At 37.3% G+C, this 13,131-nt stretch overlaps 1 protein-coding gene across 1 annotated transcript in view; it reads left to right on the top strand.

Annotated features, from left to right (window-relative positions):
• UGGT2 (UDP-glucose glycoprotein glucosyltransferase 2) overlaps positions 1-13,131 on the top strand; it is a 186,408-nt gene that overhangs the window by 53,662 nt on the left and 119,615 nt on the right. Inside the window, exon 11 of the mRNA XM_060079905.1 lies at positions 9,699-9,790. Coding sequence (XP_059935888.1) covers positions 9,699-9,790 — 92 coding nt within the window. The remainder of the gene's footprint in view (positions 1-9,698; positions 9,791-13,131) is intronic.

Below are 13,131 nucleotides of genomic sequence, written 5' to 3'. Positions count from 1 at the left end.
TATAGGGAACAAAGGAAATTAATTACTTATGCATTTAATAAAAAAGATGATAAGGAAAGAAAATCACATTGGCATCAGACTTCTCAAAAACAAATTCAACACCAAGAAACGGTGAAGCTCCATCTACAAGACATTCAAGGAAAGAAAAACTGTCCTTCAAGAAGATATGTATATACAGGCTACAAAAATGCTGAACATGCAAAAATTCAGGGAATATTGCTCCCAAGAACACTTTCTGAGGAATTTCTCCGACCAAGAACTGATTGAAGCTTCTTGGGCAGGGCAACTGCCTGTTGGGCATTGAACATGTTTATATGTAGAACTAAAGGTAAAACGTGAGGGACAGGGTGATAGTATAGTATGTAAACAGTACCTACTCTGACAACGATAAAACATTGCAACTAATAAATATGCCGGGGGGTAGAAAATAGAATCAAGTTGCTGATTGCCTTAACTGTAATACTCAGGAATCAAAGATATAATTAAAGCTGAAAAGTCAAGCAGTGCAAGCCTGAACTTATTTAAAAGTATATAGTTAACTACTAATGAATATAAAACTATTGAATAAAATTGGGCTGTGCAAGAGCAAAGGCAGCAGAAAGAGGTTAAAGGCTAATTTTATTATTTTTTGTAACAGAAATCATTAGTTGTTGGTTAAAGAAAGAGACGACTGAGGGTGTTAAATGAACACACATGTTTAATAGTAACTAGAGGATCAAAAGTCTAAATCTTCCAAACTGTGAAAAGAACTGAATGCACAAGAAAAGAAAGAGACATTTAAAAAATACATCTAGAAAGAGTAAATACAGCATGAAAGAATGACATTTGAGGCTAACCAGGTCTGTGATATCAATAAATGTAAATAAGCTTAACTAACATATTAGCAAAAATGTTCAGTTTGTTTCATTAGGCGTGTACAATGTATGTAAAATAAAAACTCCTAAAGTAATTTAGAAATGTCAAAAATTAAAGGACGTGCCAAGGTATACCAAGCAAATACTGTGTTTTAAGGGTAGTAACTTTAAAATGCCATGAAGCCAAATTCAGTTCTAAAAATATTAATGAGCAAAAAATGGCCATTTATAATACTAAGGGCTATAATTCACAAGGCTACAATAGCAGTTTAAAATATTTTTACATCAAAACACTGCAGCAATATTCCTGAAACAGACTACAGGAGTTGGAAGGAGAAATATAATTTACCTCTCTAATACTAGTGAAATGGTAAGTAAAGATATAGAAGACCAAATGACATTATGATTGTATAGATAATAGGTCTTCTGGCTTTGTAACAAATTTTGTATCCTGATAATAGAAAAAATATACCTTTCTTCAAGTTTTTATGACGTAGTAATGGCAAAAAATCCAGAAAGTGGGTAAAATAGAAAAAAAATTCTCAATATCAATGCAAACTAGAAATCAATAACAAAATTTTTAAAAAAGGGTTTATTCTCTTGGAAGTTAAAAACTATTTACTCTTAAGTAGAAGGGAAAATAAAATACACATCAAGGGACTCCCTTGGTGGTGCAGTGGTAAAAAAATCCACCTGCCAATGCAGGGGACCAGGTTCGATCCCTGGTCGGGGAACTAAGATCCCACATGCAGTGGGGCAACGAAGCCCGTGTGCCACAACCATTGAGCTCATGCATCTCAACGAGAGACCCCACATTCCACAACTACAGAGCCCACGCGCTCTGAAGCCCATGTGCCACAACTAGAGAGAGAAAATCCGCACACCGCAACTAGAGAGAAACCCGAGGAGACCTCGCACCGTAACGAAAAAGATCCCACATGCCTCAACAAAGATCCCATGTGCCACAACTAAGACCCGATTCAGCCAAAAAAATAAATAAATAAGGAAAATAAATAAATAAAATAAACATTAAAAAAATAAATACACATCATAACTGCAACAGTTCTTGATAACAACATTTGAAAACATAAGATATTAGAATCTTTGGGACCCAAATAAAACAAAGTTCAGAGAAAAGCCTTGAAGTCTTACATCAATAAAATGAAAAAATGTAAATGAATTAAATATCAGACTTAAAATGTTAAGAACAGTAAAGAAAAAAGCAGAAGAAATTAATACTGGTAAAAATTAATGAGTTAAAAGGTAAAAATAGTAAAACTAATGAAATGATAATATATCATAATTGAATGGAGCTTGAGGGATGCAAGAATGGTCAATAGGTTAGGAAATCTATTCATATACTATTGTTAGATCTAAGTGGTAAAATTGTATGATTATCTTTGTACATGCCGAAAAAGCATTTTATAAAATTCAAGACCTATTCCTGAATATAAAAAAAGCTTTATAAGGAAATTGATTATACTTCCTTAACATGATTAAAAGTCTGCATGTGCATATGTATTTGTGTTTATCTCAGCTTAAAAGTCAGCATCTTACTAATAGAAAATTACTAGAGGTATATTTAGCAAAATCAGGAACAAGACAATGAAGCACATTATCGTCACTGTAATTATTATTGTATTAGTTATTAGCCCACATCATTAGTCAAGAGAAGTATATTGGAAGTATACAAATTGGGGAAAGGTGAGGAATATATAAGAGAATCAACTAAAAACAAAAATTAGTTGTAGAAAGGTGTGTTGGTCCGCTTGGGCCACCATAACAAAGTACCACAGACTGGGTGGCTTACACCACAAAAATTTATTTTCTCTCAGTTCTGGAGGCTGGAAGTCCCAGATCAGAGTTTCAGCAAATTCTGTATTTGATATGGACTCTTCCTGGCTTGTCAACAGCTGCCTTTTTGCTGTGTCTTCACATGGCCTTTCCTCTGTGTGCACACAGTGTGCCACCCTTATGACCTCATTTAACCTTAATTACCTCCTTAAGCCCCATCTCCAAATACAGTCTCATGGGGGTTTAGGGCTTCAACATATGGATTTGGGGTGGGGCAACACAATTCAGTCCATAGCAAAAGATAATAGAATGCACAATTAAAATACATAAATCAATAGGCTCCTAATGAAACTTAAAAGCTTTTGAACAGCAAAGGAAACAAGAGGAAAAGACAGCCCTCAAAATGCGAGAAAATATTTGCAAATGAAGCAACTGACAAAGGATTAATCTCCAAAATTTACAAGCAGCTCATGCAACTCAATATCAAAAAAACAAACAACCCAGTCCAAAAATGGGCAGGAGACCTAAATCGACATTTCTCCAAAGAAGATATACAGATTGCCAACAAACACATGAAAGAATGCTCAACATCATTAATCATTAGAGAAATGCAAATCAAAACTACAGGGGGATATCATCTCACACCAGTCAGAATGGCCATCATCAAAAAATCTACAAACAATAAATGCTGGAGAGGGTGTGGAGAAAAGGCAACCCTCTTGCACTGTTTGGTGGGAATGTAAATGGATACAGCCACTATGGAGAATAGTATGGAGGTTACTTAAAAAACTAAAAATAGAACTACCATACGACCCAGCAATCCCACTACTGGGCATGTACCCTGAGAAAACCATAATTCAAAAAGAGTCATGTACCCCAATGTTCATTGCAGACCTGTTTACAATAGCCAGGACATGGAAGCAACCTAAGTGTCCATCAACAGATGAATGGATAAAGAAGATGTGGCACATATATACAATGGAATATTACTCAGCCATAAAAAGAAACAAAATTGAGTTATTTGTAGTGAGGTGGATGGACCTAGGGTCTGTCACACAGAGTGAAGGAAGTCAGAAAAAGAAAAATAACATATGGTAACACATATATATGGAATCTAAAAAAAAAATGGTTCTAATGAACCTAGGGACAGGACAGGAATAAAGATGCAGACCTGCTAGAGAATGGACTTGAGGACACGGGGAGGGGGAAGGGTAAGCTGGGACAAAGTGAGAGAGTGGCATGGACATATATACACTACCAAATGTAAAATAGATAGCTAGTGGGAAGCAGCCGCATAGCACACAGAGATCAGCTTGGTGCTTTGTGACCACCTAGAGGGGTGGGATAGTGAGGGTGGGAGGGAGGGAGACATAAGAGGGAAGAGATATGGGGATAAATGTATATGTATAGCTGATTCACTTTGTTATAAAGCAGAAAGTGACACACCATTGTAAAGCAATTATACTCCAATAAAGATGTTAAAAAAAAAGACAGATAATTTTTGAAAAGAACTCTTTGTAACATGAATAAAAGCTAATCAGTTCTATGCATCCAAAAAAAAGAAAAAAAGAATAATACCTATTTCACTGGATTATTAGGAGGATTAAATGAGAATATAAAGTGACTTAGCACAGTGTCCACCTCAGTAACTGTGGCCCTGTGCTAAGTGTTCACATATTTATATGCACATATACATAAACCCACATTTTTATATATACACACACACATAGAGAAGAATACATCGTACATAAATATCTATGTATATTTACATATGTAAGACAGTTGGAGTATGTCAGAAAGAGGGAGAGAATATCATAACCTACTAGACTGATATTAGTGACTTTAACTTTAAGGGAAAATAATTCTCAATATTTTAAACTATGTCTATCATTTTGTTAAATTATTACTTTACTTGGAGTTATTATCAATTTATGGTAATAATAAAGTTTTACACTTACATTTTGAAAGACTGTTATATAAACAAAATAGTATTAAGTTCTTTTATAGTGTTATTTCTGTAGTTCCAATTTTCACAGCAGTGAAGTTGCCAGACTTTTCTATAATTCTAACAATCTAGAATGTACTGTGTAGTATCAGAGGAATGGCATAAAGTTTAACAATGCAAAAATGAAAAAAATTCTCCAAAATAGACTTTTGGACAAGATGGTGAAATGTGAACTAGAGAAATGTCCTCAAACTTTTATACCTGGTACTGATTTCTCCATTAAAGAACCGTGGTAAAAAAAAAAAAAAAAAAAAAAAATCAGTAGGCTCCATATATTGCAAGCAACTAGTTAAAAGTTATAATGTAAGAACAGACTCCATTTACAATAGCAACACAAAAAGTGTATAGGAATAAACTGAACAAGTAGGTAAAGCCTATATAAAGAAAAATTTGGCAATCTACTTAAGGGCATGTAGAAGGACGTATCTTGTATTGGAAGATTACAATGAAGTCAGTTCTAAGTTAATTTGTAAATATAATCAGAACGTGGAGTGTCTTTTTTTTCCTCTGAAACTTGACAAGATGAGTCTAAAAATTCATGTGGAAAAAGTAGACAAGGAATAATAGCCAGGATTACTCTGAAAAATTAAAGAAGCAGTAGGGACATCTGCCCTGTGTGCACAGCAGCACAGACTGTACCTCCTGTATCTGTGCTGGCCACCAGGTGCTCCAGCCTGCTCAGGGATGCTGGGGCCACCCACTGCTGTCACCTTGGCCACTTCTTCTCATCTGCTTGGAATTAGCAGTGAAACTGTTTTGAAACAAGCTTTGATGACTGAGCAAGGAACCTTGAATTTATTCAGTAAGTGAATCTTGACACTGTATGTGGCCGTCTTGTTTACTGCCCCTTTCGGAACATACTGAGAGAAAGACAAGGGAATAATGGCTTTCACGTCACTAATCCCAGGCACAGGTGTTTGGGCTCATAGTCCATGTTGCCCACTAACACGTGGAGTGTGTGGGAGGTAGCTAAACTGGGAGTTCCAGCCTTGGAGAAGAAAGGGATGATTGTGATCGGAAAGTCAAAAAATTGTGGAATGTCCCTTGCAGTGTTAATATAGGCAAAATGGATGGGCCACATGAACACCCTGGAAATATGTCACTGTTCCAACATCTTATCCATACGTACCAAATAGTACAGTTCCTGTAAAACATGTCACTGTTGCAAAACGTGTAAACAAAGGGTTTACACACAAAAAAGAAATAATAGTGGTCTTTAAATATACAGAAAGATGATTCATCTTTCTATAATAAGAGAAATGCAGATCAGAGTTAGACTGAGAAAGCAGATTTCAAAAATTCATATGTATGATAATGCACTCTATTGGGGAGTCTTATTTTGCATAAGAAAACAAGATATGTGTTTGTATTATGTTTGTATAAAGAAACACCAGAAGGATAAACCAGAAACTTTGGGGGAAAAATTTGTTACCTCTATGGGCCAAGGGTAGGGGCTGGTGAACAGGGTGGAAGGTGCTGGAATGAGAACAAAAATTCTTTGTGAATGGTTTTTACATAGTTTTGACTTTGGACTCATGCAAAGATTATCCCCAAAATATCATGACTATGCTGAAGTTGCATAAGTGAATTTGAGTTTGGTTTTATTCAGGAAGCAATTGATTCACCTCCAAAGTACAGCGTTTCCCTTTGAAGTTCATAATTGTTGTTTTGCTCAGAGACTGGGCAGAATCTACTTTAGATGATTTAAAATTCAATGTCAATGCAATATGTATCGTCTATTGTTTACCATAAGAGCTGTTAAATATATTAATTAAATTTCATGACACTTATTTGTTTTGGTTGGGGGGAAATGGGGAAGGGGTCAGGTGGTCAGGTAACTTCTTTTGCGTCAGTATTGTGAAACAGATTGTTTCAATTATATAATTACATAATAAACCAGATGCAGATATTTAAGTACAAAATCCAATTAAAAGATTACACCTAATTCAGATAAAAGCTCACACTTTTCTAATTATGTCAACTAATTACTTAGAATGTGTGAAAATTCTACGGAGTTCTAGAGAAAATTCCTAGGTTAGCATATCTTCTCCAACAGTTCTTCTGTAAAATATATTTTTTCGGAATCTTTGTTCTCTCATCACTCATCCAGAAAAAAGCAAAACCCTTCCTATATTAGATTTACATCTGATTGGACTTCAAATTTTAAGTTCAGAATACATGTAGTTCCAGCATAGGGACCTCCAGACAAGTTTATAAACCAATTTACCATTATAATGCTCAACCAGTCTCCTGAAATCCAATCAATTGGAATTTTTTTAGTTTCAACTAATGGCGCAGCTCCATTGATTGTTAAAGGGATACATTTCTGTACATTGTTCCCTCTTTTCTTTAATGAGGTCATATTTGTCCATGGAGATTTGAATTTGTTTCTGCTCAAAGCTCATGAGCACTCCCAACTTAATTCCACTTTTTTAAAAAAATTTTTTAATTTTTTTGCCATGCCGCAGGGCATGTGGGATCTTTGTTGCCTGACCATGGATCGAACATATGCCCCCTGCAGTGGAAGCATGGAGTCCTAACCACTGGGCCACCAGGGAATTCCCCTAATTCCACTTTAAATTAAAAGTCTGTTTATATTTTTTGGACCTTCAAAATAGTGTGAAATTGGGCCTCAAACTCGTGAAGATAAGCCAGAAACCATGAATTCTTATGGAAGACTGTTCTTCCTCCATTAAGAACCATGGTGAACTCAGCAAGTTTCTATGCTGTTTCTGCAGGACATTTTGTTTTCTAGGTCACCTTTTCACTTCACTGTGAGTGTAGCACTTCCTTATGTGCACAAGGATATCTCTGACCCTGCTGCCTGCCCTTGGTGGGCCCAAGGCTCTGCCTCCTGTCCTGAGACTGACCTTTAAAAACTCAACACTTTAGGCCACCTAGGACGAGGATGCTTGAGATTTCCTCAGGGCAGGGCCTTCAGTGTTTGTTATATCCTTGGACTCTTATTCACACTTCTTCTCTATTCTTAAGTGCAATCTTTAATTTAAAAAGTTAAACCATTCTTTTAGAGGGCAATATTAATATTTTAATCTAGCATTTCTGATATTTTCTTTTAGTAGAAGGATTTCAGGATCTCTGGTTCATCATATTTCTAGAAACTAAATTCTTTTTTTTTTTTTTTTTTTTTTGCGGTATGCGGGCCTCTCACTGTTGCGGCCTCGCCCGTTGCGGAGCACAGGCTCCGGACGCGCAGGCCCAGCGGCCATGGCTCACGGGCCCAGCCGCTCCGCGGCATATGGGATCCTCCCAGACCGGGGCACGAACCCGTATCCCCTGCATCGGCAGGCGGACTCTCAACCACTTGCGCCACCAGGGAGGCCCTAGAAACTAAATTCTTACTCCTTGATTTGAGAACAGCTGCCTTTAATCATACACTTGGGATAGTTTGCTGGGATTTAAGGCTACCCCCTTTGAGGGGAAAAGAAAGAATTTGTCACCACCAGTTCCAATACACATACCTCTCTCTGACATTGTTTCAGCATCAAGTTTACTGAGTTTAACTTATTACCCTTGTTTTGAGCATCTTTTTTGTTCAAGACTCTGTGCTTGGCATAAAAATTCTTGAGGGAATTAGCATAGAGGGAATAGTTTAGTATAGATCAGTGTTTGATATGCTTTCTACTTTTAGTTGTGATGCCTAAAACAAAGGAGGTGCTGGAGAGAGCTTGAGACAATGTGTATGATGGTTCAATGCAAATTTTGGGAAAACAGGCAATGGATTCACTAGACATCTATAGACTTTGAAGTTTGAATGCAAGTTTCCTAGCAAAAAGTAACTATTTGATAGAAAGACACAGAAGTAGCTAAAGACAAATCAGAATTTCACCTTTGAATCTCTCATGTTAATCTCTTGCCAGTATTCTGCATAAAGCAAATGGAGATATTTTCTGTACTGTTACAAATTTAGTTCCTCCTCTCCCCTCTCTATATGTAGCTCACCTGTCATGGTGAGTGATAACCATACAGAAAAATTCACCTCTGTAAAGCCTCCTCTGAACTTCTTCAAGTTAGTTGCTTCATCTGTCTTTCCAGAATAATTTATACAAATCTCTCTTAGGTCACTTATTGTGTGATGTCATTGAAATGCACTGTTTTGAAATTGTTTTTCTTCCTAAATCAATTTGCCTACTCTGGTAATAGTCATAATGAAAGCTTGATTTGTGAGTACTTTATATGTGACTAGACACATAAATATTACATTAAAACTTTATAACAAACTTGTGAGTATTCCATTTTACAGATGAGGAAACTGAGACTTATGGAAGATACTAAGTAAATTTGCCTAAATCTTACCACGAGTAAGTAGCAAGACTAGGGTTTTTACCAGATCTGACTCCCTCACCGTGATCTTGCTAACTATGCTGTATGGCTAGGACATTCCCTTTTTTTCTAGTGCCTGGAGTTGTTTCTAGCACTGAGTAGGCACTTGGGAAATATTTACTTAATAAAAGGTTAGCGAACATTGAAACACTGCTTTAATGAAAACTTATGAATTCATAAATGATTGCTAAATATTTACACATACACCAAGGTTTTGAGTTCTGGGATATCAAACAATAGGATTGTGCCAGCTATCAAATTCTAAGTGTTTGTGTGTGCACACACACACACACACACACACACACAGAGTATAAAATGTAATAGGTAAGTAATTGTTGTAGCATTAGAAATTTAATATCATATACTGCAAAATCAAAATACTCAGGTATTGTGTCTTTAATCTGTTTAAAGATTCCCATCACTTGGATCATGATATGGGCAGTACTACCCACATATAGGCCGAATGTGGCCTGCTGCCTGTCTTTATACATATAAAAGTTTTATTGGAACATAATCATGCTCATTTGTTAATTATCTGTGACTGCTTTTGTGCTACAAGGGCAGAGTTGAGTGGTTCAACAGAGATGATATAGCTGGCAAAGCCTAAAATATTTACTATCTGACTCAATAGAAATAGTTGGCCAACTCCTGACATAGATCAGCTATTGTTATATCACTTGGTTAACTATTTTCTGTATTTCCAGCATCTTCAAGAAAAATTTGAAATTCAGCCAGGTGATGCTGGTCTATATATAAATGGACTTCATGTTGATATGGATTCTTATGATCCTTTTAAGTAAGTACTGAATTATTGATACAAACTATGGTTTATATATGAAGGTACACTTTTGTCCTGACTTTAGTATTTGTTAAAATGCAAATAATCACTTTAAAGGTAAAGCAAATATATCTTTTTTCTTTTTTTTTTTTTGCCGTACACCGGCCTCTCACTGTTGTGGCCTCTCCCGTTGCGGAGCACAGGCTCCGGACGCGCAGGCTCAGTGGCCATGGCTCACGGGCCCAGCCGCTCTGCGGCATGTGGGATCTTCCTGGACCGGGGCATGAACCCGTGTCCCCTGCATCGGCAGGCGGACTCTCAACCACTGCGCCACCAGGGAAACCCCAAGTATATCTTTTTGTTTGTGCAGAACAACTCTGTTATTTTAGTAGAATATTCCCTTGATTGTCTTTGAATGTCAGAACTGGAAGAGACCTTGGAGAAATTTGTTCAGATGAGAAAATTGAAGTTTCTGAATCCTAGACCTATATTTGTTCTATTATTCGAAACCGTCTTTAATTGACAAGTAGGTCCATCACTTAGCAGGGAAGTTTCTTGGGACAGAGCTGAGTAGCTAGGGAGCTGTATGCTCCAGAAAAGAACTGAAAGGAATATGAGATGCTTTCCCTGAGTAAAGAAGCTAACAGGTAGAATTTTAAGTGCTTGTGTCTATCAGAAAAGAAACTTGAAATTATAGATGGCTGGATGCTATCTCCTTAGGTTAAAAAAATTCCTCAAAAATGCTCTAGTGCAGAATTAGAAAGTCTTGTATTTATCATGGCCACTGACCTGTAAATTAAAGTCATGGGCCAAACAGAAGAGAAGTCAAACTGAATTTATTTTACTTTTTTTTTTTTTTCCGGTACTCGGGCCTCTCACTGTTGTGGTCTCTCCCGTTGTGGAGCACAGGCTCCGGATGTGCAGGCTCAGCGGCCACGGCTCACGGGCCCAGCCGCTCCGCAGCATGTGGGATCTTCCCGGACCAGGGCACGAACCCGTGTCCCCTGCATCAGCAGGCGGACTCTCAACCACTGCACCACCAGGGAAGCCCTATTTTACTTTTAAAGAGAGTCATAAAACTACTTTAAAATTCATATTTAGAATATAAAATGAATTTAGTAAACACAACACTTTAGTTCAGATGTTCAGTTTTAATTGAATTCAATTTGCTTTTATTGAACTTAAATTAATTGTTCATTTGTTTCATTTTCTTAGCACCTTGGAAATATATAGGAAAACACAGGGAAGCATGAGAAGTAGGGTTCAAGTGGGGCTTTTATCTTTATTTAGTTGAATTTTTGGACCTAATCTTGGGAAAATACTAATCTGAGATATAAAGGCTAAATACTACACATAGAGAAGAGCAGTTGTTAGCTCCTGGCAGTAAACTTTAGAGTACAGAAATTACATTTGTGCTCAGGAACAGTGAAAATAGATTTAAAAGAGGGCAGAAATGGTAGGTAGATTTTGGAAAGTTCTCTGTGTCAGTGTATGGGGAAATTTTCATAACAGGAACATTGTGACATGTAACTTGGAAAGGCTACAGGTTATTCAAGAGATAGAGCCCCCTCGGCTCCTCTACCTGGTAATTAGTGATCTGCAGGGCGTGTGATACATTTTTGTTCCTCGTTGATCGGGTCACTAGTTAAAACTACTATAATTCCCTTAAAGGAGAAAAAAGAAAATATGTGAGGATATTTATATCTTCTGACATTTTTAGCACAAAATAAACAATCAAAGAAGTTCTCAGGAAGGATCAGAGCATGTAGAATAAAAAGTATGAAAAGGTTGATGAATGAAAGAAAATGATTCAGGAAAGAGGAGAGGAAAGAAATGTCCTATGAAGTTATATCCTGGATCTGGAGAGAGGTGCTTTGCAACCAGTACTTTAAGATTGTCGATTTGGGGAAAGAAAGTGAAGGGGGAATTTTTTTCCTCTTTCTTCCTGTCTCCTACCCTTGTCGCGTTTTGGGTTGTAGAGCTGGTACCACGCCCACACCCTAACCCTTCTTCCTCTGATCCCCGAGGAGCCAGAGCCTCCATGCTTCCGTGTCAGGTCGACCCAGGTTCACACAGGCTGTGTCCAAGCCCAGCTCTCACCCCGGGGAGACTAGGACAGTAGGAGGGAGTGGCAGTGACCAGGGAAAAAGGCAGGTAGGACCGAGGAAATTTGAGGAGTTCCATAAATGTGTTTTATGTATCTACCTTAGATGCATTTGCCTTAGAGCTACTTAATAGTCACCCCAGCCACAGAATGGACCAGACTCTGGTCAGGTCCAAGTGGTCAAGAAACTGACTCTGTTACATACTGGATGTTACTCATTTTGATAGCCAGCCTGTTCCTTCTTGAGTAATATCACTACAGTATAACTACCAGAAAGACAGTGGTAACAAAGGTGTCTTGATATTCGCACCTGTGGAGTTTTTCTATATCTTAATAAAGTTGTCTGGCTCAAAGTTCTTTTGCACTCTGGATTAAATATGTATTTATGCAATTTATGCAAGCAATATTAAAATTCAATATTATAAAATCAATTCAATATTAAAATTCTATTTGGTTAATATCTGAATGCCTACTATGCTGTAGAGACTGCTAGATATCAGGGGTGTAGTGGTGAACAAGACAGAAACATCTTGCTTAAGCAAAATTTACTCTCTAGGAGGATAACTGATATTAAATAATTGTATTATGATAAGGTTTGTAAAAGATAAAGTGCAGTGCTTTGAGAGCTTTTAACTCCAGGGATTTAAACTTGTTCTTTTTTTTTTTTTCATAGTCCCAAAGTACATTTATATTAGCTTTTAGAATGACCCTTAAAGAACACATAAATGCATATGAGCACACACCTCACACAAACACTTGCACATATAATTCCTACTTTGGCATTTGGTTTTTTTTATATATATATATATTTTTTATTAGTTTCTGCTTTATAACAAAGTGAATCAGTCATACATATACATCTGTCCCCACATCCCTTCCCTCATGCATCTCCCTCCCTCCCACCCTCCCCATCCCACCTCTCCAGGCGGTCACAAAGCACCGAGCTGATCTCCCTGTGCTCTGCGGCTGCTTCCCACTATCTATCTACCTTACGTTTGGTAGTGTTGGAACATGGGGACAGTGCATATCAGATTTCTTCAAGGAAGTGATATTTAAGGATGAATCAGGCAAAGTGGGGAGTTGAGGTTCTGCAAGCATGACATATTTGAGAAAATGCATTGTCTAGCATGGCCAGACTCTGCAGTGAGGAAGAATTAGAAGAAGCTTAGGTCACACAGGTGGGCAAAGATCAGATTGTGAAACCAGGTTCTGGGTTTTGGCCTTTTGTCTCAAGGGCAGGAGAAGCCAGTGAAGG

The sequence above is a fragment of the Mesoplodon densirostris genome, chromosome 17 (assembly GCF_025265405.1).
Source record: "Mesoplodon densirostris isolate mMesDen1 chromosome 17, mMesDen1 primary haplotype, whole genome shotgun sequence".
NCBI classification, from domain to species: Eukaryota; Metazoa; Chordata; class Mammalia; order Artiodactyla; family Ziphiidae; genus Mesoplodon; species Mesoplodon densirostris.
Note: the sequence above shows the minus strand (reverse complement) of the source record. Positions and strands in the feature narration are given on the sequence as shown.